At 34.4% G+C, this 26392-nt stretch overlaps 1 protein-coding gene and 1 long non-coding RNA gene across 2 annotated transcripts in view; one reads left to right on the forward strand and one right to left on the reverse strand.

Annotated features, from left to right (window-relative positions):
- Positions 1-268: 268 nt before the first annotated feature.
- Positions 269-2015, forward strand: LOC141634171 (uncharacterized). The gene is made up of 4 exons (XR_012538927.1): positions 269-403; positions 496-604; positions 1516-1614; positions 1720-2015. It is a non-coding gene; the product is annotated as an uncharacterized LOC141634171 (long non-coding RNA).
- Positions 2016-19098: 17083 nt separating this feature from the next.
- Positions 19099-26392, reverse strand: part of LOC141634278 (sugar transporter ERD6-like 6) — a 44669-nt gene continuing 37375 nt past the window's right edge. Inside the window, exons 6-8 of the mRNA XM_074446505.1 lie at positions 22866-22921; positions 22677-22727; positions 19099-19390 (exon numbers count right to left, since the gene is read on the reverse strand). Of these exons, the coding sequence (XP_074302606.1) occupies positions 19372-19390; positions 22677-22727; positions 22866-22921 (126 nt within the window). The 3' untranslated portion in view covers positions 19099-19371. The remainder of the gene's footprint in view (positions 19391-22676; positions 22728-22865; positions 22922-26392) is intronic.

The following is a 26392-nucleotide window of genomic DNA, read 5'->3' on the forward strand; positions in this document are numbered from 1 at the left end:
TTTCATTTACTCTTTTCAGTATTCCGTATATACGATGAATATTATTGTTTTTTTTTTCGGGTTTTTTGTGTAATTTTGAGTATTCTACTTATTGGATAATATACCCATATGATGTGTCTCATTTGATTTTGTTTGATATTACCTCAATATGACTTTTTTTAATTGTAATTGATGAACACATTTATTTTCCGCCGATGGTTGTAATGGTTTTTCATTCGATCCTCTATATATGTTTTCTTATGCCTTTTGCTTTCCTTCTAAATGTGTGACTTTCTATAATTTCAAAGAATCAAAGATGTATAAGTCAAGATTATATAATCAGCTATGTGCGGCTGTGTTGTGTACCCTTAGCTTTTAGGTTCCACACATTCTTGCCACAATGGCTTCCATGAGACACTTAATTGTAATACTCCGTATATTTTACCCATTTTACTTATCAAAACATCATTTTTATTTTAATTAATTTTGATGATCTTTGTTTCTTTATTTTTGCAGAAAAAATTCCCAATTCTTAATAACAATTCATCACTACTGTGTGCATTAGCAGTTGCTGCAGTTGGTTCTGGCACATACTATGCAAATTACCACTCTAACCCTAATTCCAGTTGAGTTTCCTCTATTTTTCCATTGATTACCATTTCTTCATTTCACAGCTATAATTCTTTTTAACTAGTAATCCAATTATTGAGTAGTTTAGAGAAAAAATTCGCAAGTTTTAACTAAAAATCTCGAGTTTTTTCGTTGTTAGGAGGCGAGCGCCCCTGCTAGCCACCCTTCGGTTCCGCCACTGATTGCAGTTGGTTTTTGAACTGTATTGTTATACTATTGGCGTGCATCATAAAGATAATTAGTATATTTGGTGTCTTTAATGTGTGTTAACATTATGTTGCGGTGGCTTGTCTTTCTGTGAATTGCTTTATGATTAACTTTCGATGCATTGTTTCGGTTTATTTTAGTTCCCATGTTAGATATAACATGTGTATATGCAATCATTAACTTGTAATTCAAAAAAATAAAATAAAAATCGAAGTAGATGTGATCTAAGTAGTCAGATTGGACTCCGGCCAATTTAAACACGAAAGATTATGTTACCAGTGGCGAATGGTGAAGATGAATGAGGGAATGACTTGGTTTAGTTGTTGGTGAGTAGTTCCAGTTGTAGTTTTAAACTTTTGTACTGGCCATGGTTTTACACCTTGACTTGATAATTGGTCTCCAATCGGTGGTTGCGGCATAACTGCAGCCAATACTGCCTCAAAGTGCGGTTTGGTATGGTTCATTTTGATAACTCAGTAACGGAGATGTAATGCCACAGTATTGTTTTTGCTTTGAGATTCAGGATGCGTTTATAACTTCCACTTTGTTAGAGTGTATCACAATTTGTATATGAAAAATTACTTGTGCAACCAATTGCTTTGAAATACTTTTAGCTGTTCATCTTTTTCCTTGCCTATGTAAGGTTATTTTTTCTTCCTTCGAAAATCTTGTCAGTGAAAGTTACTCTCTGAAACACAGGATTGCAGGTTTCGATATAAATTCCTAAATTCCCGGCTAGAGGTGACTTATCACTACCGTGGACACTTCCTCTGTTCTCTCCAGGGCCTGTTGCAACTGGTAACGAAACACCTACTTGTGGAAGTTTCTCTACTTCAGTTTTTTTATTTATTTTTTGAAGTTTCAACACATTTGATGAATTCGAGTTCAATTGCATTCACGCAGATGTCCAGAATAATCTATATCCATTGCATTTCAAATTGGTTAAGATCGATTTTGTTTGATCGCGACAGAAAAATCTATATCCATTGCCTTTCAAATTAAGTCAATTGAATATCCTTTTGACCAAGATGACTAGGAGCACTATGCTAAGATGATCGCAGAAATCGGAGACAAAGTACAAATTGGTAGAGATGATCTCTTGATGACCGCAGAAATCGGACTTAGTTAGTTTGCTCGCTATTTTGGCTCTGGTTGTGAAACAAGTGTATTTTTTTTTAGTGCTATGTGAAACAAGTGTATTGGTATTTGATTTTAATGAGAATAAATATATTAATTTTATTCAAATATCATCAATATTTTTTTTTAAAAAAGCCAAGAGGGATAGAGAACTGTTAGCTTACACAACCGTTCTCTTTTACTAGGAAAAGAGAACGCTTATCAGGTGTTCTCTAAAGCTCATTTTAGCCGTTCTCTATGAATATGAATACAAAACGCCTCTTCTAACAGTTCTCTAAGCTTTAGAGAACACTGAGTTAGAGAACGCCTCTAAAACGTTCTCTAATGTTAATTCCAACAGTTCTCTAAGCCTATTTATGTAGTAGTGCTTAACCAACAAAAGAGCTATAATGAACTCCCTAGAGGTAAGAGTTGAAGTCAAATCAACAAGGATGTCAAAGATAGAGTTTTATAGGTTACCAGCATCAAATTTAAAGGAGGAGCATGATGAAGCGAGGAAGAGAGGTATGAGCAGTAACACTTATGGTCAAAGAAGAAGGGAAATTAGATAACGAGGAAACGCCTGGTACTCAAATCTCAACCACTACATCATCCCAAACGGTTTCAAAAACTTCCTAATGAAAATCGATCTCACAACCACACTACTTCCAAGGATTTCCTCAAAACACTTATGTTACTTCATCCTAAGCTATCCCCATGAAACAAGGTACTTCACTATAAGTGTGATTCAATAATTCCCAATCACTAAACATTCACAACGACTTCCACAAAACAAGATCAAAACTACTAACAAGGCTATACTCCTACCCAACAAACGTCAAAAGGTAACACCAAGCTATGTATAGCTATCAACATCCCAAAGGTACCCCTTTCCAAACTCAAATCATAAACCATACTCCATGTTTACTCCTAAGGCAACACCGCTCAACCTACTAAGCTTTCAAATCCCAAATATAAACAACAAAGCCAAGTTCTATAACCTTAGTACCGTAGGCAACTCGCACTTAGCACACAGAATCCACCAATCAATTATACTCACTTTATCAAGGAACTAGGTATAGGAATCACCAAGTATGTCTCATCACACTACCTAAGTCTTTCTAACATCACAACCTCTCAAAACCAGGGTTAAGGGTCAAACACAAACAAACTCCACAAAATTCAAATTTTCCAACCAAGGTTAACATTTCACAAGAGAGAGAGAACTATCGTAAGGCGTTAAGGGAGGATAAGCAAGGAACAAAGAACAAGTTGGGGGTACAAGAGTAACTCCCAAGGAAAAAGAAAAGAAAGTCTAGAGGAAGAAATAAACATCAAGAAGTAAAGAATAAGGCAAGGTACACAAAGAATGATAAATATCTTCGAGGAAGTAGAAGCAGTCTTCAAAGGTTGAACAAATCTTCATTTCCTGGCAATAGGCACCAAATCTTGATCTTCACGTAGGTAAGCCCACGGTCATTGATCCAAGGGCACAACAATAATTGACAATCAACAAACATGTTAGAACTTAACAAAGAGCAATCACACTACAGACTACCACCTTAGGTCCTTAAGTCTACCCATCTCTCATTCGTTATTCAAGGTCAAGTTCAACTTTAAGTTTGGGGTACACGTGTGTGCGTCGGGAGCAACACAGGCTCTGATACCAACTGTGAACCCCCGCAATAATGCGGAAAATATAACTTATAAAATTCAAGCGGAAATTTGGAAATTTTAACACTTTTAAAATTTAAAGCGCAGGTACAGTAAAATCTAAAACACAAATAAAGATTGCGAAAATAAAGATTAAATTATACAAACGTGGTAGTTAAAGGTGAGGAAAAATATATCTCTCGAATGACAATACAATAAAAGGTGAGTCTAAACAATCCTAATAAACCGACTACTAGGCCAGAGTGCTCGCTAGCTCACACATGTCTTCACCCATAGATGCACCAACTCATACCTGTCATTCATGTAAACATGAACGCTACAGACAGTGGGGAGTAACTCAAGGTTCTCCCAACCACAAATTGTCAAAATGGACATAACAAAGAATTAAAACAAGTAAGCCATGTAAGATACGGGAAACATGAGAGAACACTAGATTATATATATATATAACGGATTAATAAGAGAAGATATTATAGGATAATAACTAGGCAATTTATGGTCATACTCAATTAAATAAGAAGGTAAGGAAATGAAATGCAACTGATTATGGAAGTATGTCATATGCAACTATCCGACTATGCAAGACCTTTACTAGCTACCCTTAGACTCACTAACTCTTGGCAGGACGGCCAACGAGAGCGGCGAAAATAAAATAAGATATCCAACTCTCGGCAGAATGGCCAACAAGAGAGGTGTCGAAAGAGTATGGTAACCAACTCTCGGCAGAGCGGCCAACGAGAGAGACGTAAATAAAATAAGATATCCAACTCTCAGCACAACGGCCAACGAGAGAGGTGTCGAAAGAGTATGGTAACCAACTCTCGGCAGAGCGGCGAACGAGAGAGGCGTAAATAAAATAAGATATCCAACTCTCGGCAAAACGGCCAACGAGAGAGGTGTAAAGATAAGTCAAGCAAAAAGGTATAGCATAAAGGCTTTATCACAAGAACACGACTCATTTCAATTAATCACGTGGAATAAATCACTCGTATTTGAAATACGATAAATGAATAAGAAAGAGAAGTAATAACTCGTAAATGAAGTATTATACGTCATTTCATACTTCTATAAAGAGGCCATCATTTTAGTTCATATGACTAAGCCACTTGAACAAAATATAAACCAGCGGGAACGAACAATTGAACTATGTAAGACATGAGATAAAACGTAAATAACCACATGTGAATCATTCATAAGCATGTGCCATAATATAAGAGTAACCCAACAACTACAAGGTATGTTCAAAGCTTAATATAGGACATAGGAAGGCATAGAACAAAGGAGGAAAGATGGTCGCCGGCTGCACGATAATATGACATGAATGTGGATGTGCCAAACTCAAATTGTAGCACATGATGGAATGACTGATAGACAGATGTGTAATAAGATACACCTGATTCCTGAAGGGGCGAGGCAGCTAATAAGCATCTCAGCTTCATATCTAATTTGTCTCCTTATCATGGATATGGCTGACTTTAGATACGAGTATAATAGTATAATATTATGAAAAAATGCTAGCTACAGTATATATAGGAGCATACATAGCATAGGTTTGTTTTGCGCCTGTGTTGTCTATTTATATGTCTACTGGACGACTTGATTTATCAAACATATCATTTAACTAAAAGATTCTATGGTGTTACTTACAAGTGGAATAATATTAATTAACACAAGATCGTCAACTAGGGCATATCAACTAGCAAGAGGATTAAGGCCGTGCTGCCCAGCCGTGATCTGGTCACCCCTGCCCACTGCCCAGGCCTGACCATTGCCCGTAACAGAGCTGGCAGATGCTACACAGAAGACGTAGCCTGGCAATATGCAGCAACAAGTAGTACAACAGCCTGCATACGGACCTGCAAAAACCCAAGAATTCCCCTTTTGTCCAGCCGTCTTGGGATGGTTTTCTAGGCCAAACCAAGACGGATTTCACCCGTACAAAAGACCCGATCCAAACATGTACATGTACTCGAGATAGTAGCAAGAAAATTGGTTCCATTTAGCATAAACAAACCCGTCAAAACAACCCGCGAAAACTGCTCGACAATGTCCATTTTCTCGATTTATAAAGTTCATTTGTGACCGTCTTAAGACGAAATTTTAAACATAAAAGGGTGAAATTTCTCACATACAAGTACAACCAACCCATTACATACTTTGATATACATATGAGACGGAAATTAACTAATTGGCTCAAAACTCAAAGCGAAAATTGTGCAACCTTTAATCAAATCATAGCCCCATGTAAGTTTATAGCTAATTGGTCCATTACTCGTACAAACCTAGAGCTAAATTCCAAAGTCCCAAACTAAATAATCCATGGTTAATGGCCTCTTGCAGTGATCCAATGATCTCCCGAGTCTGCCATATCTATTTCCCATACAATTTCATATCTCAAACCCATCTTACCAAAACAAATATAATATGTATGTGAAAGTAAACATTAAAGTAAATAAATAGAATATAGATAACTAGTATGGGAGAATCATAGGCAAGCTTGAGACGGAAATTATCATACAAATGAGAAACGCATAACGGATCAAACTTTATCGGGTAAGAGCATATAAAACGACGCATAAGACAAAATTTCAACATTTTTGTCGAGTAACCTATCACCGTTACCTTAAACGCTCCTTATCCTTCGAATAAACGGCCCCCAAAGCTTGAGTCTTCCCACGGGTCTTCGAAACTTTGAAAGATGAAGGAGGAAATAAGGAGAAGAATGGTACAAAAATTAAGAGGATTGGTGAAGGAATGAGCGTGAAATATGGGTTTTTAGGTTGTCAAAAATGGGGTTTTGCTTGCTCGCTGGTTTTGTTGTTGCTAATGCTGTGTGTTTGTTGTTTGACAGGGGTTTCGAAAAAAGGAAAAGGGTAAGTGGGTTGGGGATAGGTCCAAAGTTGTGAGAGTGAGAGACAACAAATAGAATGATTATTTTATTTAGGTATAAAAGTGAGCGATGTGTTGTCGATACGAGATAGGTCGGAAATAAATTAGTCTCACATGTGAAAATGTGACGGTCTTTTGCTGGACAGAAATACGTCTTAAAGCTACTATAATTTAAGACGGAGCTTTATTATTATTACTACTGTCGCTATTTATATTATCCGACAAAAATATTTGTTTTATATAAACAATCTTGTGAAAATGTAACTTTTATAAAATTTATGTTAAAAAGGAGATTAATTAAATTAAATAATTTAACAATATAAAATAAAGTAATAAACGGTTAATTTAATTTTAAATGTCAAAATGAGTAATTCGCGGGTGTTACAATGACAACAGAATAACATCACAATAACAGCGGAATAACAATAACAGCACAATAACATGTGGTAAAAAAAGAGAAAAAAAAAATCAAAGTCGTAAAAAAAATCTAAATAAAAAAAAGCACAATAACAGCATAATAACACGAGGTAAAAAAAAATAAGAGTAAAAAAATTTTCAAGTAAAAATAAAATCTGGTACAAAAAGAAAAAGAAAAAAAGGTAACATAATGAGAAAATTAGAGAAAAACATAAGAGGAAATAAAATCAAAGTTGTAAAAAAAAAACATAATAACACGAGGTAAAAAAAAAAGAGATAAAAAATAATAAAGTAAAAAAAAGAGTAGCACTAGAAAAAAGAGAAAATAAGTACTCCCTTCTATTCATTTTAACTCTCCCCTTTCAAAAGGGCACGCAAATTAAGGGGAGGATTATTTATTGTAAAGTATTGTGGTGGTGTAAAGTAATTGGAGAGAGGGAATGTATTATTGTGGGTAAGATGATTAAAATAAGTATTGTTGTGGAGTAAGGTGATTAAAATAAGATAAGGTATGAGTATTGTGGGGGTATTGTTGTGGGGTATGTTGATTAAAATAAGTATAAAACTTTACTAAATAAGGAACGAGGGAGAGTTATATGAATAGATGAAAAAGGAAAGGGGGAGAGTTAAAATGAATAGGAGGGAGTAAATGACAGTGATTTTATATGACATGTATGTATGTATGTATGTATATATATATATATATATATATATATATATATATATATATATATATATATATATATATATATATATATATATATATATATATATAGAAGGGTTCTTATAAGGTCCTTATACCATATAAGGTCCTAAGTCCTTATAAGAGCCCTTGGATGGAAGGGATGGAGGGATGGGATTGTCTCTCAATGAGTGGCCACAAATTAATCCCATCTAATTACCTCCCTTAATCCTTCTAACTTCTTAAACATTCAGCCTCTCCTAATCTCCTCTCATTATCCCACCACCCTCCTCTCTCTCTATATCTCTCTTTTATCTCAAATTCCCAACAAAATAAAAACCCAAAAATCCCACCACCTTTCTCACCCTCCTCCTCTCCTCTTTCTGAACCACCACCTAGCGGCAACTCCGACTTCGGCCTGCCCAATAATTCACCATCACCGACCTCCCCACTGCCGCCAAGACCGTTGCCGACCACCCGACACCCAGTCTCCCACCACTTCCTTCGTATCCCTCCATTCGAACCCCACTTCCACTGCCACCTCCCTCCATTCGAACCCCACCAAAGACACCCCCTCCTTCGTATCCCTCCATTCGAACCGCCACGACCGCAAAGAACCACAACCCACCACGACAACAACAACAACTCCACGACTCCCTCCTCCCTCTACCACCGCAACAACTCCACGACAACAACAACAACACCAACAACCGTCCTTACCACCACCACACCCGCCCACACCTGCCAACAACAACACCGCAACAACCCTCTGCCAACTTCGTCCTTTTTTTTCTTCAGATCTAAACAAAAAAGAGCCCGCGTAGTTTCAAAATTCAAAATTTGAAAATCCCGCCTTTCCTCCATTGCTCGTCGGCCGTTGTTGTTGCTCGTGGTGGTGGTGGTTGTTGCGGTTTGGGGAGAAAGGTGAGGTGAGTGGGTCAGTCATGGTGGTTATGGTGGGGGTGGCGGTGGTTGTGCGAGAAAGGAAAAATGAAGAAGGTGGTGTGGTGGTGTCGTTGTTGCTTCTTTGTTTTCTCATTTTTTTTGTCTTTTTTTTGTTTTTTAGATTTTTTATTCCTTATTTTTATTCCTTATTTTTCCTTTGGTTTTTTTATTCCTTTGCTTCCTTTGGTGGTGTCGTGGTGGACTTAGGACTTTCACTTTTGTTTTTTTATTCCTTATTTTTCCTTTCTCATTTTCCTTGTTTTTTAGATTTATTGCGTTTTTGTTTTTTTTTGTTCTTTGTTTTTTGTTTTATTTTTGTTTTTGTTCTTTGTTTTTTGTTTTGTTTTTGTTTTTGTTTTTATTTTTTATTTTTTTATTTGGTTGTTATTGTTATTTGATTTTTTGGACTAAAGTTATACATCTTGTCTATTAAAGTTATACATCTTGCGTGCATTAGAGTTATACATTTTTTTTGATTTTTTCATATTTATTGTTTGATTTTTTTACTATTTACGACTAAAGTTATACATTTTATGACTAAAGTTATACATTTTATGACCAAAGTTATACATTTTATGACCAAAGTTATACAAAAAAAGACTAAAGTTATACAAAAATTGGATTAAAGTTATACAAAAAATTGGACTAAAATTATACAAAAATGAACCAAAGTTATACAAAAATGAACCAAAGTTATACAAAAATGGACCAGAGTTATACAAAAATGCACCAGAGTTATACAAAAAATTGGACTAAAGTTATACAAAAAATGAACCAAAGTTATACAAAAATGAACCAAAGTTATACAAAAATGAACCAAAGTTATTCAAAAATCGACCAGAGTTATACAAAAATGCACCAAAGTTATACAAAAATTGGACTAAAGTCATACAACAATGGACTAAAGTTATACAAAAAATTGGACTAAAGTTATACAAAAATGAACCAAAGTTATACAAAAATGAACCACAGTTATACAAAAATGGACCAGAGTTATACAAAAATGCACCAGAGTTATACAAAAAATTGGACTAAAGTTATACAAAAAAATGAACCAAAGTTATACAAAAATGAACCAAAGTTATACAAAAATGGACCAGAGTTATACAAAAATGCACCAGAGTTATACAAAAGTTAGTCCATTTTTGTATAACTTTAGTCCATTTTTGTATAACTTTGGTCCATTTTTGTATAACTTTGGTTCATTTTTGTATAACTCTGGTTCATTTTTGTATAACTTTAGTCCATTTTTTGTATAACTTTGGTGCATTTTTGTATAACTCTGGTCGATTTTTGTATAACTTTGGTTCATTTTTTGTATAACTTAGGTTCATTTTTGTATAACTTTGGTCCATTTTTGTATAACTTTGGTGCATTTTTGTATAACTCTGGTGCATTTTTGTATAACTCTGGTGCATTTTTGTATAACTTTGGTTCATTTTTGTATAACTTTGGTTCATTTTTTGTATAACTTTAGTCCAATTTTTTGTATAACTTTAGTCCAATTTTTGTACAACTTTAGTCTTTTTTTGTATAACTTTGGTCTATTTTTGTATAACTTTGGTTCATTTTTGTATAACTTTAGTCCATTATTGTCTTAGATGAAAAAAAGTATCTCACAAAAAAAAAAAACGAGATTTAAAACACGAAATCTTAAAAAAAACGTATACTAAAAAGAGATTTAAGAAAATGAATAATAAATGAGAACTAACAAAATAAAAGACAACTAAAATAAAATAAAAGACAAAAAAAATAATGAATGGAAAAAACAACTCAAAACATACAAATTAACACAAAACGAAAAAAAAAAAAAAAAAAAAAAAAAATTGGCGGCGGTGCGGTGGCGGCGGTGTGGTGGCGGCGGTGGTGGGTGGTTAGTTGGTGTCGGATGGGGTGGTGGTGGGTGGTGGTGAATGAAGATGAGAGGAGTGGGTGATTTATTTGGGTTTTGGTTTTTTGGGATTTTGGGGTTTTTTTTAGAGAAGAGAGAAAAGTGAGATGTAGAGAGAGGAGGAGGAATTGTGATAATGAGATGATGAATGATTAGTGAGGTTGTTTTATTGAATTGATGAGTTAATTAGAGAAAAGGTGGAGGGATTAATTTGTAGCCACATATTGACATCAAATCTTAGCCTTCCATTGCCTTGATCCAATGGCCCTTAGAAGGACTTATGGACTCAAATATATAATGGACCTTAGTTGATCCTTCCTCTATATATATATATATATATATATATATATATATATATATATATATTGTGCAAATTGAGGACATCATCACTATAATTTAGGGAGAGATACGAATTGGGGAAGGGTGAGAGATATTCGTCATGCCACCATAAGAAACAAAACTCACAAGAACCTAACTCTCTCTCTCTCTCTCTCTCTCTCTATATATATATATATATATATATATATATATATAGAGATATATATATATATATATATATATATATATATATATATCTCTATATATATATATATATATATATATATATATATATATATATAGAGAGAGAGAGAGAGAGAGAGAGAGAGAGAGAGAGAGAGAGAGAGAGAGAGAGAGAGAGAGAGAGTCGGGATCCGGTGAGAACCCCTAAATATTTGAGGATTGAGTAACGGATACAATATCGCGCAATAAACTAAACAATATCACTTAAGAAAAAGGTAACAAAAAATGCAGAACACGCACGCCTTTTGAAATTCATAACCGCAAGCAGTTTTTTTCGACTTCTCACTTTCTCTCTCTAAAAACTCAAAAAACCACTAAAATTCCCGATTATTAACGCGAATCAACAACAATTTACGAAAAAATACTAATCATTGTTCAATTCAATTGCATTTTGACCGAAAATCGGTACAATTTTGTCTTAATTCTCTCGAGGACTTCAATTTTAGTGAAATCATTGTTAAAATCGAGTATTTGTTAGTTTAAGTATCAAAATTATTGATAAACTTCGTTAATTTCCAATAATTTTCATATAATTGTACAACTTCGTAGTTGTTAATTGAATGTTTTTCTGTTACAGTTGAAATTGCATATTTGCCTCTTTAAATCTGCTAAATTAGCGTTGAATATTGTGCGACTCCGAAAAATTAGGGTTCGACATTGTTCGAAGTGCAAAATAAGTATTTCGTATTGTTTTTATCAATTAAGAATAGGTTTTAACATATTCAATGAAGAAATTTATGTTTAAACACTGTTCCATTGTTTATTTGTGATATTCAAAGTTCGACATTGTTTAATTGTGAAAAATTAGGGTTAAAACTGGTTAAAAAACTGTTTAATATAATAAACCGTTTAATTATTCGTTTGAACACTGTTCGATTTTGAAATTGAAAGTTCAAAATTGTGTATTTGTCAAAATAACGGTTGCAAATTGTTTGAATCGCGAAAATTAGGGTTAAACGTTTGGTTAAATGTGAACGAGTACAATTTCATAACACTGAATTGAATTTGTTTGACAATGAGGTTCATGAATTGAGAGTTTCTGTTCAGTACAATGAATAACGTTGATATATGTGTTAGCAATGAGGAAGACAAACTTGTAATACTGTTACTTGTATGGTCTGATATTGAATCTGAATATTAGTGGTACTGAATCTTCATGAATTTTGTGTAGTTCTATTATTGATAGTGTTTACAGAAATACGAAACTGTATACTCCTTTAAAAATACTTATTACCAGTGGCATACAATAGTGATGTTATTTTGAATAAGGTGTGAAATTATGTCTAATGAAGTGTGATATTGATTCAGCAGAATGGACTTGACAGCTTCAAAACAATCTGAAAAAACATACACGAGAAAGAGGAGATCAAAAAATGACGAGGTTGAACAACCAAGCAAGAGGTCAAAAAATGGTAATGAAAATAAAAGTAAAGCTGACGAAATGGTGTTACAGGATGAAGTTGAAGAGCATCCTGCCGTCAACAAAAAAATGGGCCAACCATCAAAAAAGAAATCAAAGACTGATAGAAACAAAGATGCCGAATTGGTGGTACAGGATGCGAGAGGTAGAGCGACTGAGATCAAAAAAGAAGAAGGTGCAACCGTTTCAAACTAAATGTAGGCCACTGAAATTGGTTGAGTTGATTGCCAACTTAAATGAAGAACAAAGGAAGGTCAAGTTTCGATGTTGGCTTTGGTGGATTGTTAGAGTTGAAACTAACAAAAATTCCACATGGAATTCTCAAATTGCTTCTTTGAAGGCATTTGATCACACAAGCAACATGTTCAAAACAAAAAATTTGATTTCTGTTGACGAAAGACGATGTGCATGACATATTTCAACTTCCTCGACAAGGTCGGAAAGTGGACGTCGCTCACATGGGAAACACCACTTTCTTGTGACAGACACAAAGGTGAAAAATGCATGGAGGGCAAAGTTTGGATTGGAGAGTACTTGACTCCAATTATGGTCAAAGATGTACATGAAAGACTGATGGAATGTAATGATCTTTGGAGATGAAGTTAAAAGAATGTTTGTAATTTACAGCATGTCTATTTTCCTAGCACCGTCTTCAAATAAATCTCCGGACTTGAAACTGGTAAAGGTCGTTGAGCATGTGACAAGGATAAGCCAATTTGATTGGTGTGAATACGTATTTGAGGAAATGGTTAGAAGTGTTAGGGTGTTCAAAGAAGGGGGAAAGTCAACTGTCAGTGGATGCGTAATAGTTATTATGCTAGCATATATGCATAGGTTCGATTTCAAGGGTGATGTTTTGGAACACACTTTACCACTCATCCAACATTGGGACGATAAAAAATTGTCAAAGAGAGTGGATGATGAGAAAAAAAAACAGGATCTTTGGGGAATGCTCCAATATCAAAGATTCAAGACTTATCCCCATCATCGAAAACAAGAAGTCCCTAAAAAACACCATATTCTTCAAATAGCCTTCAGAGATATTCTGACTCGGACGTCGATCATGAAGTCAAGTGGAAACAAAAGAGGGGTATATGATGGTGAAGTTGCCTAGTGGTGTTGAAACTGATGAACAAATCAGAGCAAGGGCAATGGATGTAAGCACTAATGAAATAAATTTCTAACTGATAATTATTTTAGCTATGATATTAAAATATTATTGTGATATTGTTTTTGAACTAGTGTGATATTGTTTTGAGTCTGCTGTGATATTATTATGATATTGATATTGAATAAAAGCATTTGCTATCTGATAATTATTTTAGATATGATATTGTTTGATATATTGTATGATATTGTGATATTGTTAATTGATAATTGTGATATAGTTTAGAAAAGCAAATGATATTGAATAACAGATTGTTGTGATATTGATTTAAAAAATGTTATGATATTGTTTTTGCACTAGTGTGATATTATTTGTAGTACGCTGTGATATTGTTATGAAAGTTGATATTAAAAACCTTATTATTGTGTCATATCTTCTTATTATCTAAGACTCTATTTTAGTGTTTAATATATTTATTTTGTAATTTGGCAGCGTGCTCATGAAATTTATCTACGTATGAAAAGGGACAATGAATTGTTCATAGGTAGGTATGTACGTAACATGAGAAAACTGATCACTATGAAAGCAAAAAGTTCAATGGGTAAAGCAACTACATCTACACAATCTGGTGCGAAGGTAAATGGTGCGGAAGATGTTGATCCTAAAGAACATCTTTTTTTGAAGAAGAAGTTGAAAATCCCGAAACAAGATACAACGAGAGACTCAAATGCTGCCTTTCATGAAAGATGTTGGGTATCATAACTTGATGGACATGTTGATAGCGAGGTCATATGAAATGAAGAAAGCAAAAGAAGGGATGCCATCATTTGATGTTTGGACTGAAATGTTGAAAGTGCGACAAGGAATTGAACAAAAATACGGTGGATGTACGGATAAAGATCTACGAACGTGATGATGACTTGGCATGTGATGACAAACAACAGGATGATGATATTAATGATGTTACTAACTTGGACAGTGGTGATGATGAAGACCAAGATGATGGACTGGATAATGACATGAATTCAAAATTGAATGATGTTATATCCAGTATTGGTGTAGGAGTAGGAAGTCTCGTTGAAGAGTTGAATCGTGATACACTAAATCAAGAAGACGGTGAAAAAGAGTGTGGAAAAATAAATGAGGAGACAGATGTGTTGACACAGCTTGATGAAAGTGTAATCAATGTTGGTTTAGGAGGGACCAAGACTGTTCAGAAGGTTAACACAGATAAACCAAATGAGGGCATTGAAAAAGAGGTTCAGGAAATGAATGAGGAGGCTGCAAAAAGGGATGGGAATACAGCAAATGTTGAGGGCGTAACAAATGTTAAAGAGGGAATTGGAAAAGATGTTGAGGAAAATGTTAACAATGTACCAACTGTTGAGGACCGAATACTAAGAACGTGGAGTCCGGAAAAGAGGTCGGGAGAAAAATGATGATAAAAGTGTGGGGTCTCATATGAAGGAGGTTCTTCCAAATGTTCGATTGGAAACAGAGAGAACGTGGAGCATCAATGACTATTTGTTGCACGCAGACAAAGATGAACAAAATACCGAATCGGCGAGATATGGTACCTCATAATTTGGGGTGTACTATGGACTGTGGTTTGCAAGACAGGGGTTCTTGCACTTGTCTCGATTTCATGGTCGACAGGACCATTTATTTGAGACTGTCTTGAAGCGTCGGAAGGAAGTCATGGATTATTGCTTCCTTACAGATCATGCGATTAAGAAGACGCAAGTTTATTTTTTGAATGTAAGACATTAATTAATCTACTACATAAAAATAATTTAAAAACTAATATGCTAATTTTTTTGGAAAATGGTACGAGAGATTATCCGTGACTTTGGTATTTACCATAACATACCAAAGAGCGATATTGAGTCTTTGTTGCTCGACACTAAAATAGAAGCGAAAGTGGTTATTGAGGCATGGGCAATATTGCTCAATCGTTTGAAATGGCGCCAAAAGACAAAGAAACGGACCGGCAAGGATTTTCTATGGCCTTGCCCACTCGGTATGGGAAACATAAACCTCATGTGTTCCTTGTGTTTTAAATTACGTGGAAAAATCATCAACACGACTAATCAATTATGTTATAAACAAACAGGGTGGTATGAAGAAAATCTTACTTGTAGATGAAGAAAATGTTGATGAACCGACAAGATCAAGGAAGACGTATGGAGGACATGGGATATGTGGTCAAATCAATATAAATGACCACTTGAATTTAAATTCGAGATATGGTAAGAATTTAAAAGTACTTTTAGTTAAATCTTTGTTAAGTTAATTATCCGATCTTTTAAGTTAATTATCGATATTGTCGAAGTAAGTATTGATATTGTTTTTTAAATCAGGTAGCTATTTTAGTTGTGATATTGTATTATATATTCTGTGATATTGTTACTCATTACTTGTGATATTGTATGCTATGGTCTGTGAATGACAATGTTATTTTCTATAAAATATTTCTATAGGTGTTCATACCTTTGCTATATGAAGACCACTACATTTGCGTCTGTATTGACACCAAGAGGGAAAAAATGTTCTACTTGGACAACCAAGATTATGATCATTTTGAGGACGAGGAGCATGTACACCTTGCTCATTTAACTGTAAGTACTATATTTAAAAATAATAACTAAGGATATAATGCTTTTGTTAGCTAAAGATTGAAATTTGATAGTTATTTTTTATAAACATAAACAGGGAGCTGTTTACGGGCACTACCTCAACAGTAAAGGTTATGCAAGTGGGGCGAAAGTACAGGACTATGTGCTGACAAATGTCGCCTTTGATTGGCAAACAAAAGAGTTGAACATGGATTGTGGATTATTCATGATGTTCCACATGATGTTTTTTGTGGGTGAAGATTTTAAATGTGAACTGAACGATGAAAAGAAGAGGCGATTGTACGGGGGAGAGATTGCGAACGTTTGTGTTGAGCGATTTAAATAAATGTAGGAGTCAGGTCCTGAGGAAGGTTACAAACCTTAATGCAATCAAAGGGACACTGTTGCCTAAATTAGTAGCAAAGAGGAAAGCAGCAAGCAAAAGAAAGAGAGGGAAAGGTGGGAAAAAGAATGTTCAAACTCCTGTAAAAAAAACAGGTTATTTTCTTCAACACTGACTTATTTTCATTATATATAAGCATTATATATTCAAATAACAAAAATAAATATTTTTGTAGGTGTGGTAGAAGATGGTTCTGCCAAAGTGGGTGGGAAGCGAGGGAGGGGGAAATCGGATGGCCTTGGGAGCACATACAACTGTGGTGTGACAGATTCTAACGTGGAGGTCGTCTCAAGGTTTATGAAGGCTAACAAATCACTGTGTGCAAAGATGTTGACCATGAGAAACAAGTGCTTGACTACTGCCTATTGGACGACCACAGTTTCCCATTAGAGTATGTTTCTGTGATACTGTTTCTTAAAGAGTGTGATATTGTTTTCAGAGTAGTGTGATATTGTTTGCACTATTTAAATTTGATGGTACTTTTATTTTATCATAACTGCTATTTTTTGTGATACTGTTTCTTAAGGGATGTGATATTGTTTTTAGAGAAGTGTGATATTGTGTGCACTATTTTAATTTGGTTTGTGTTAATGTTTGGAGCAGTGAGGTGGTTGCCAAATTCAGTAATGATCAATATCTTGTCAGAAACGATATATTGTCATTGCTTCCTAATGAGCATGTCAGTAGCAATGTGATTGAATGTTGGTCCCTCATTCTGAACCATATTGAGCACACAGAAAAATGTGAAACAAGTGTGATGTTTTTTGGGATTCGACACATGGTAAGCTGTCCATTTAGTTTGATTAAATATAATCACTCTTTAAAACTAAAATAGGACTTGTAACATATATATTCAAAACAGGAAATTAAAACCGAAGGAGCTAGAGACAGGGAATTGATTAAAGAAAAGATGTTCGAAGAATGGGACGAATTCATTAGAAGAAACACGGTTCCACTGTAACTGTGCAAGCGATCTGGTTTTTATTTCAATGGTATGGAAAGAGCATTATTTACTGTGTTTGTATAAATTTCAAAACCGAGACAAGGAAGTCTTTGGACAACACAGAGTACCCCGACTGGGAGCAAACACAAATACACAAAGTTGCAGATTTGGTGGTATGATTAATTGATAGTTCTTTAAAGTATTGCTTGTATAGTAACATTGAAATAATGGATTTACTGTTTTGTGAAATTATTACTAATGGTGAACCGTAATATTGTAGGCGGAGCACATGAGTGACTACTTAGCAAAGAAGAACGTGGAAAGAGCAGATGATATAATAACGTTTGATGTTGTCAACATCAACTTCCCTTGGCAAAAGACATAGATGAACAATACTGAGTCTGGGAACTTCTTAATGATGCACATGATTCGATATGAGGGTGTAATGTTTGAAGCCGACCTGAACCAAAAAGTGTATAGGCGATACTATCGGCTAGAATGGCAGCGAAGATTGCTTTTAGGCGACATAAATGAGAACAGAACACCTTTGATCGAAAAAGTAAAAGAATTTTCAGATGGGAAGGATGAAATATGGAAGACATTGAAGCAACATAGGAAGAACAACGAAAAGGCGAAAGGGAAGCGAAAAGAGGAAGTACCAATGGCGAAGTTCAAACAAAAGAGAATGCGATGTTATTGTGGAGGTGACAAATAAAGAAGATGTTAGGAAACAAAGAAAGGAGGATTGTACTAAGAAACCGATTATTAACACAGAATTGCCAATTCTTCGGCAATCTCCTAGGAAAAGGTAAAAACAATTTACAATTGTATATACAAAAATATAGATAGTAATTAGGACAAAGGTGTCCGAAATAATAAATGACTGTTGGTATGGATATGCTTTACGAGAGGAGCCGATTCGGAAAAGATGGTGAAGATCGTAGGAACGAGCCCGCAGTAACATACAAACGTGGTAGGATTAAGACCGTTGCAAATCCGAAGAACCGCGGTAGAGGAAGAGGAAGGAATTAGGACTACTATATTTGTTAGAACGAAGTTGTAATTAAACTAAAGGGTATGTAATGGTAGTACAAAAACGAATTTAATGGTAACTTTTTATAATGGTAAAGTAGTGATGGCTATTTTGGATGTCATCTAACTGTTGCTAAAGTGTGATATTATTTCACGTTTGGTGTGATATTGTGTAATAGTTCTTTGTGATATTGCTTCTCAATATCACACGAGGCTAAAACAATACCACACTGTTTACTTTTAAATATCACTATGGATATGGAATGTTAAATCTCACGTTGATATTGTTTTTAGAATGTTGTGATATTGTTGTGTACACGAGTTGATATTGCTTCTCGAGATCGCACAAGTATGTTAAACAATATCACACGGATGTCTAAACAATATCACAATATGAATATGTTAGTTTAAGTCTTACGTTGATATTGTTTTCACTATGTTGTGATATTGTTGTGTACACAAGTTGATATTGTGTTAGAAAACTGCAGAAGCATATTATGAACTGCCATATTTTGACAACACACAAAACACAAGATGTGAAAATCTTAAAGCAAAAGGCATATATAGTAGTCCTGATGTAGTGATCTTTTTTTAGAGTAAGATGTGAAATATATAAATGTAAGGTGTGATATTGTTTCTCAGTATCAAAAAATACAAAAACAAGACAACTGAGACAAATAAAATAATCAAATATTCTCCGAGTACGAGTACTTTCTATATAAAATAAAGTATAATTTATACTTTAATGAATTTTGTGGTCTATATTAATATACTAGTCATAAAGAATGTCGTCTATTTGTTTGCTTGCTATAATTAATGAGCGCCATCAACAAAAACTCCTTCGACCGATCAACCATCATCAATCATCCTCATCCGAACTACCCCGAAAATACAAAAAGGTGAAACAGTGATATTATTTTATATAAGGAGTGATATTATTTCAAATGAAATGTGATATTGTTTCTATCTCGAACAATTACAAACAATATCACATTCTCGTTATCCTCAAGCGGTGATACTGTACTACAAAAGTGTGATATTATTTCTAACAAGATGTGGTATTGTTTCTAAAATTACCAGGAAAATATAAAAGAAAGTTGAGACAGATGTGTTGACACATTCTTTTATCCTCAAATAATATCAAATTCTGTATCGTCAAATAGTGATCTTTTTAGTATAAGATGTGATATTATTTTAAATAACATGTGGTATTGTTTTTGACTCGTGACCATACAACATAGATAAAAAGTTTCATACATAGACTGTTCATGGTGAACATACCTTATTGTCGGCATCGGTACAAAAGCATTAGGACGATTCGTTTATCATGGTGAGCCATTTGTTTGCAATTACGACAAAGCCTTTTAGGCTTCTCCGCTTTAGCTATGCATTGTTGCTTTTTGGAGATTATTCTCTTCCCGCTACCATTGTTCTTTGCCTGACGAGGTGGTAAAATCCTCACCTCAGTTGAGGAACTGCACCCAAGAAGCATCTCCAACTCCTGCTCTTTGGTCATTGACTCTGATTGCGGATTGAGTTTCACCCTGAATTGTTTAAGGGTGTCAACAAGATCAGTGATGTCCTTCGTAGACACATTCTTGAGCACACTGATGGTCGCGTAGAAGTCTGACCATAACTTGCACATTTCCATCTTTCGTAAATCAGTGGCATCAAAATCCTCAATTAACTCACCATGTGGACCATAAAGAGGGATCTTATGTGCATTCTTGGTCCACCGCATAAGAATGTATTTATCGGGCAAAGTGTGGACTTGTTTTCCGAGTAAACCCAGATAATGTGTCTACAAATAATACCCTTCCTGTTGAACAACTTGCAAGAACATTCAGCGTCATTCGTTAGAGAATTGTAGACGACTTGGTAGGTCTTCTGCGTTCTGGCATCAGGAATACCAATTAATTCTACACCGTTTGCAGGTGGTGTGAAGCCACCAACACTAAGGGAACAAATAGAAGCAGAAGCTTTTACTTGAAAATCTGAGAAAGCAGCATTTGTATAAACCTTGGAAGCATGAGCTTCCAACTTAAGAGAAGTCGCTAATTGTGGAAGAGTACAATCATCGTCTCTATCAAGTTGTTTTTGAGTATGGCGATGTACATCAATGGCACTTTAAAACCGCATCAAGAATTCAACAAGTGTACCATGTGCATTTTCAAAACGTTTGAAAAAATTATTCTGACTCTCAGAACGTTGAGTTGTTCGTAATAGACAACCCATAGGAACATCACGAAAATAAGCTGGGATCCATTTCCTCCTTTTTCTAAACATGGTTGACAACCAGGAATTACCGTCAAGATTATGCTCATTGACCAACTGACACCACTTTTCTTCAAATTCAAGAGGTTCTAACTCAGCATCCCAAACAATAACATTTAAACGGCTGACAAAATCAGTCTCTCTCGAAATTGAAGGCCCAACCTTATCAGTAAGCTTTTGCATGATATGCCACATGCAATATCTGCGCTTAGCATGTTTGAAGACAAAGACGCAAACCCGCTTTATTCCAAAGACACCGATCGGTTATTATACGATGTGGCTCTCGTTGTCCCATAGCATCAAGGAACTTTTGAAAGACCCATGTGAACGAATCTTCATCCTCATGAAATAGCAACGCAGAAGCAAAAGTAACTGACCTTTTGTGGTGGTCTACGCCAGTAAAAGGAGTGAAAAGCATACAATACTTATTCGTATTGTAAGTTGGATCGTAAGTGATGTAATCACCAAACAAAGCATAGTTTCTACGAGACTCTGCATCACACCAAAACGCACGAACCAAGCATTTACCAGAATCCACCTCATAAGCAAAGTAAAAACCTTCAGTGGTATCACGTTTATCCTCAAAATAGTTAACAAACAGTTGAGCATCCCGGTCTCCTATGAAACATTTGATATCCCTTCCAAAATTCTTAAAATCAACCAGTTGAGCTCCAACATTCTCATAGCCATCTACATATTCCTTGACATTTCTAAATTCCCTTGTTGGCCCTTGATTAACCCTTGAATGATCAATAATTGTCTTTTTATGGTAAAGATGGAGGTGCCTGTGTTTTTTTTGAAACTGTTGATTTCTAAGTGAACAAAGACGGTGATTATGCCACTCATGAAACTGAAAAACAACATAACCATCCCCATTATAGCGAAACTCAATCATAGCAGTACAACCAATCCTAGTTAATTTAGTGTTCCTGATATCAAAAGGCCTGGGAGTTGCCTGCTCCTTTCCACTATCTAAAACAATAGCCTTCCTCTTACGATCTCTAAAACCTTCACGGTTGCAAACAACAAATTTATACTTCACATCACCGAAATGACCTTTTTTGAGAAGACTTCCTAGGTTCAAAACCACATGCTTCAAAGATACACATCATAAAAACTAATAGCTTCTGCCAACGTCCCAAACAACTGACCAATATAAGGTTTAAACTCAGGTGCAACATTCCTTGTCCACAATTCACTACCACCAGGTGGAGTCCAAAAGTAGTTGATGCACACGAGAAGGAATAGAATGTTGTTCAACATGTGGAGTAGAACTAGATGCATCGGGGTTCAATCGAACGGTAGAAGTAAGTGAAGACTCAACAATATCATTACTATCTTTAGAGGTAATGGCAGAGACATGAAGATCATTACAGGAAGAAGAAGTTACATTACTTGTAGGATCTGGCAAGAAAAGTAAAATGTAAAATAACAAGAAAAAGTCTAAAAGATATGGACGAAAACAAAATCACACAAGTGGCTGAACAATATCACATATCCAGGAAAACAATATCACGTTGTTTGGGAAAAATATCACACATGAAGATGGAAAATGATATCACAAAGAATGTTGCAGAACAATATCACACAGTGCACGAACAATATCACATATCCAGGAAAACAATATCACGTACTCTGGAACAAATATCACACATGAAGTTGAAAAACAATATCACAAACGTGAATATACAATGGTACATATCAACATAAACAATATAACCAGTGTAGAAAACAATATCACATATTGAGAAAAATAAGAACGTCAATGAACAAAAAATATGTACCAAAAGTATGAAGAACATGTGATTGAAAGTCTGAAAGTACAAAATAAAGAGAGAATACGCAGAGATTTCGAGAATACGCCGAAAGTACAAAACTAAGAAGAATAACATACCGGACATCGCAATGAAGATTGAAGACGCAAAGATTTGAGCGGAAAACCTGGAAATCAAACAAAAACGTCATGCGAATTTTAAGGAAGCACAAAATTAAATAGAAAATAACAAATAAATAAGAACAAACAGAGTAAGATAAGAACGAAGGCGAAACATAAGGACGAAAAACGGCAATTACGTACACCGAACAAAGGAAATAATTGGAATAATATGATAATTGTGAAGAATGAGCAAAAAACACTGGAAATAAAACAAAAACGTCTCGAATTTTAGGAAACACAAAATTAAATTGAAAATAACAAACAAAAGCAAGATGAAATTCAAATTATAGAAACGAAAGAAGAACAAACAGAGTAATGTTAGGACGAATTCGAAATTTAGGGATCTAAAAACGCCAATTACGTGCACGAACAAACGAACTAATTGGAATAATATGATAATTGTGAAGAATGACGACGAAAAACGGAGATGACGCCTAAATTCTAGGGTTTTCCAAACAACAATGGAGGAAGAAGCTACGAGAGAGAGAAAGTTGAAGGAGAAGAAGAAAAAGGAGGAAATAACGGTATTGTTGTAAAACGTAGTTTATATAGGCAACTGTTAAATTACAAATTTGCCCTTCCTTGTTTCCACCCTAAATACCTATCATAGTATTAATCCTCAATCCTCAAATATATAACTAATACTCACATGATCTCATTCCTATATATATATATATATATATATATATATATATATATATATATACGAGTTTTTCTATCCTATGCCCACTAGGCATAGGATAAGAAACCTAAAAGGAGAAAGAATTAGTGGATTTTTATGGGAAATTGCAATGTCCTATCACTTTAAAAGAAAAATATCATTAATTCTTTCCTTTTTAGGTTTCTTATCCTATGCCTAGTGGGCATATGATAGAAAAAACCGTATATATATATATATATATATATATATATATATATATATATATATATATATATATATATATATATATATATATATATATATATTGTGTAAATTGAGCACATCATCACTATAATTTAGGGAGAGATACGAATTGGGGATGGGTGAGAGATATTCGTCATGCATAATACGATGCGTTAACCACCTTTAGGCAAAAATATAAAAATAAATGAAAAAATTTAAACCTAAAAGGGGGTCACGTACATGCCAACTCTTCTATAGTTCTCTACCGCATTAATAATCTCATGAAATTTATGACATTTATTTCATATTAATAAAAAAAATGATTATACTGGTTCGTACAATTTGTGATTTATAACTTTTAGCTAACTTATTTGAACTTACTTAAATTTATATATTTTAAGTGAAGAATATTAATTATAAATATGATAAAGATAAAATTTGATCTTTAATTTCTTCAGAGATAAAAAAAACTCAATTTTTTTTCTTATAATATATTAATTAAAGGTCATAATGTAAAACAAGCAATTACACCACAATCTACTATTTCAATTTGTCGATGATCAACACTCAAAATAGCACATTTGTTATTTGAATAGTGTAAAAACTCTCAAAATGCTAAAAAAAATTGTTCAATCTGTCGTTATCAAACAAAACCTAAGTTTCTGCATTTTTTTTTGTCATGTTCAACTTATTCTTTACGGGATGTAAAAATGATGAAGTTCAGAAAGTAGCGGTTAGTTTTCTGTTAGTTAGATGGACTTTTCAAGAGAGAGATGAAAGTTTTGCATTTTAGACCATTTTATGTGTGAACCGAAGGGATTAAGTACTGGGCTAAAGGTTGTGTCGAGTGGGAATGAGGTTGATTGCGACGAGTTGGTTGACTAAAATTTTTCTTTACTAGATCTAGAAAGGGGATAATAATTATGAGATAATAAGATTTGAAGAAAAAAGGACAATAAAAATGAGATGGAGGCAGTAAGATTTATTTATGCAAAATGAAATAAATAGCAAAGTTCGTGTATATATATAATATTCAAACTTATTCAGTTTACAAACATAGTACCCAAACACTTTGTTTGAGTATCCGGAATGGAGGTAAGGGAGGGGACGAGAAAAAGATTAGGAAGGGTAAGGGAGATAGATAAGAGGGAAGATTGCTTCTTAAACGTTTCTTTGTTGAAGGAGAAATAAATTATCTTCGATAAGGGAGACGATGATCCATATCATCTGGAGTAAAGATTGGTGTTTCATAGAGGTGAATGTGATTTATGACTACTTAGATGTAAAACGTGGCAGAAAGATATTAGTGGATTTGAGGTTGTTTCAAGTTGTAAGAACTAATCACAGTGACTGATATTTTATTTTGCGGGTAAATTAGTGGGGTGGAGGGAGGGTGCATTTGTGGAGGGTGATGAGTTTAACGAGGATAGTGATAATAAATAAGGTTATTTATCAGCAAATTATCGCTTGCATTAAAACATATAGGTAACATGAATAATAACAAGAAACCTCAAAAGATCATACTAATAAACTTAATCTTGACCCCATCAATCCATATTAAAGTAAAATCTTAATTCTAACAACATTGTCGAGGGCAAGGGTTAGTTTCCATTGAATTGTGGATTTTTCTAGAAGTAGGGATTTAGTTTTTCACTTGGTTGGATAAATTTGAGAGAAGTTTCGAAGACAAGGACCGATCTTTCAAGGGATGCGATTGTTTTAGATCATGTGTGTGAATAGGGAAGAAAAATAGGGGTTTGCGTGAAGGATTTTGTTTCAAATGAGAAGATAGGGGGCAAGACTATTGTTATAGGGGGGTGTCATAAGCAGCCCCAGCCATGTAGTATTGCTTTAGAATTTGGTTCAAATTCAAAGGTACGTCTATAGTTTGACCGGGAGATATAACATTTAACTGTTGGAATATGTGTCCTCCGACAATAATGCGATCACAACTATTGATCATGATGATCACATGTTTAAGTCTCATTCTAAAGAATACAATTGGGAAGTAATATTTTACTGTCAACTGGTCCACACATATCGGTAATGATTGGCTGACTAGAGTTTGACATTACTGTCGTGAGACGGTGGTGATCAGTTGATCCCGTTAGGTCATACCTAAAGGGTAACACTCTTAATTGATTATTTAATTGATCGTATGACGATACAGGTTGATTAAATTATTCAAAATTGACGGACGATTTTGGAAGTAATATTTACGTATCTCATTATAATTTGATTAAATAAGAAACGGTCTAAGTGATCGAATTGTTTTATTACTTAGATGAAATTATTGTTTAAGGAAACAATTGCATTAGAATGAATAATTTATTATAAATACAAGATGTTGTGATTTATAATTGGTAAAATATTTTGGTACAAGTAATTATGAATTACTAAGTCAATTTTGTATATGACGTATTTTTATTAATGCGTTGATTTTTAATATGTTAAAAATACATAACAATTTTACATGACATGGGACATGTGACAAATTGACAAATTGACAAAGATAAAATGGAATCCATTTTATCTCTAAATGGACCGAATTAGTGGGGTGTTTTAGGAAATTATTATGTTATTAACTAAGTGGTAAAGATAATCATATTTGCCTAAACCTAGCCATGCAAACCTAGTGCATCTTGTGAAGAACACCTTGCTCATGCATTGGCCCTAAAAGCTCCCCCTCCTACCCGGTTTTATGAAGAGAAAACTATAGGTTTTTCTCTTTAATTTTTACCTTATACACTACCAAAATTATTAGGGTATTCATTCATTCTTACACAC

This window comes from Silene latifolia, chromosome Y (assembly GCF_048544455.1).
Source record: "Silene latifolia isolate original U9 population chromosome Y, ASM4854445v1, whole genome shotgun sequence".
In the NCBI taxonomy this organism is placed as follows: Eukaryota; Viridiplantae; Streptophyta; class Magnoliopsida; order Caryophyllales; family Caryophyllaceae; genus Silene; species Silene latifolia.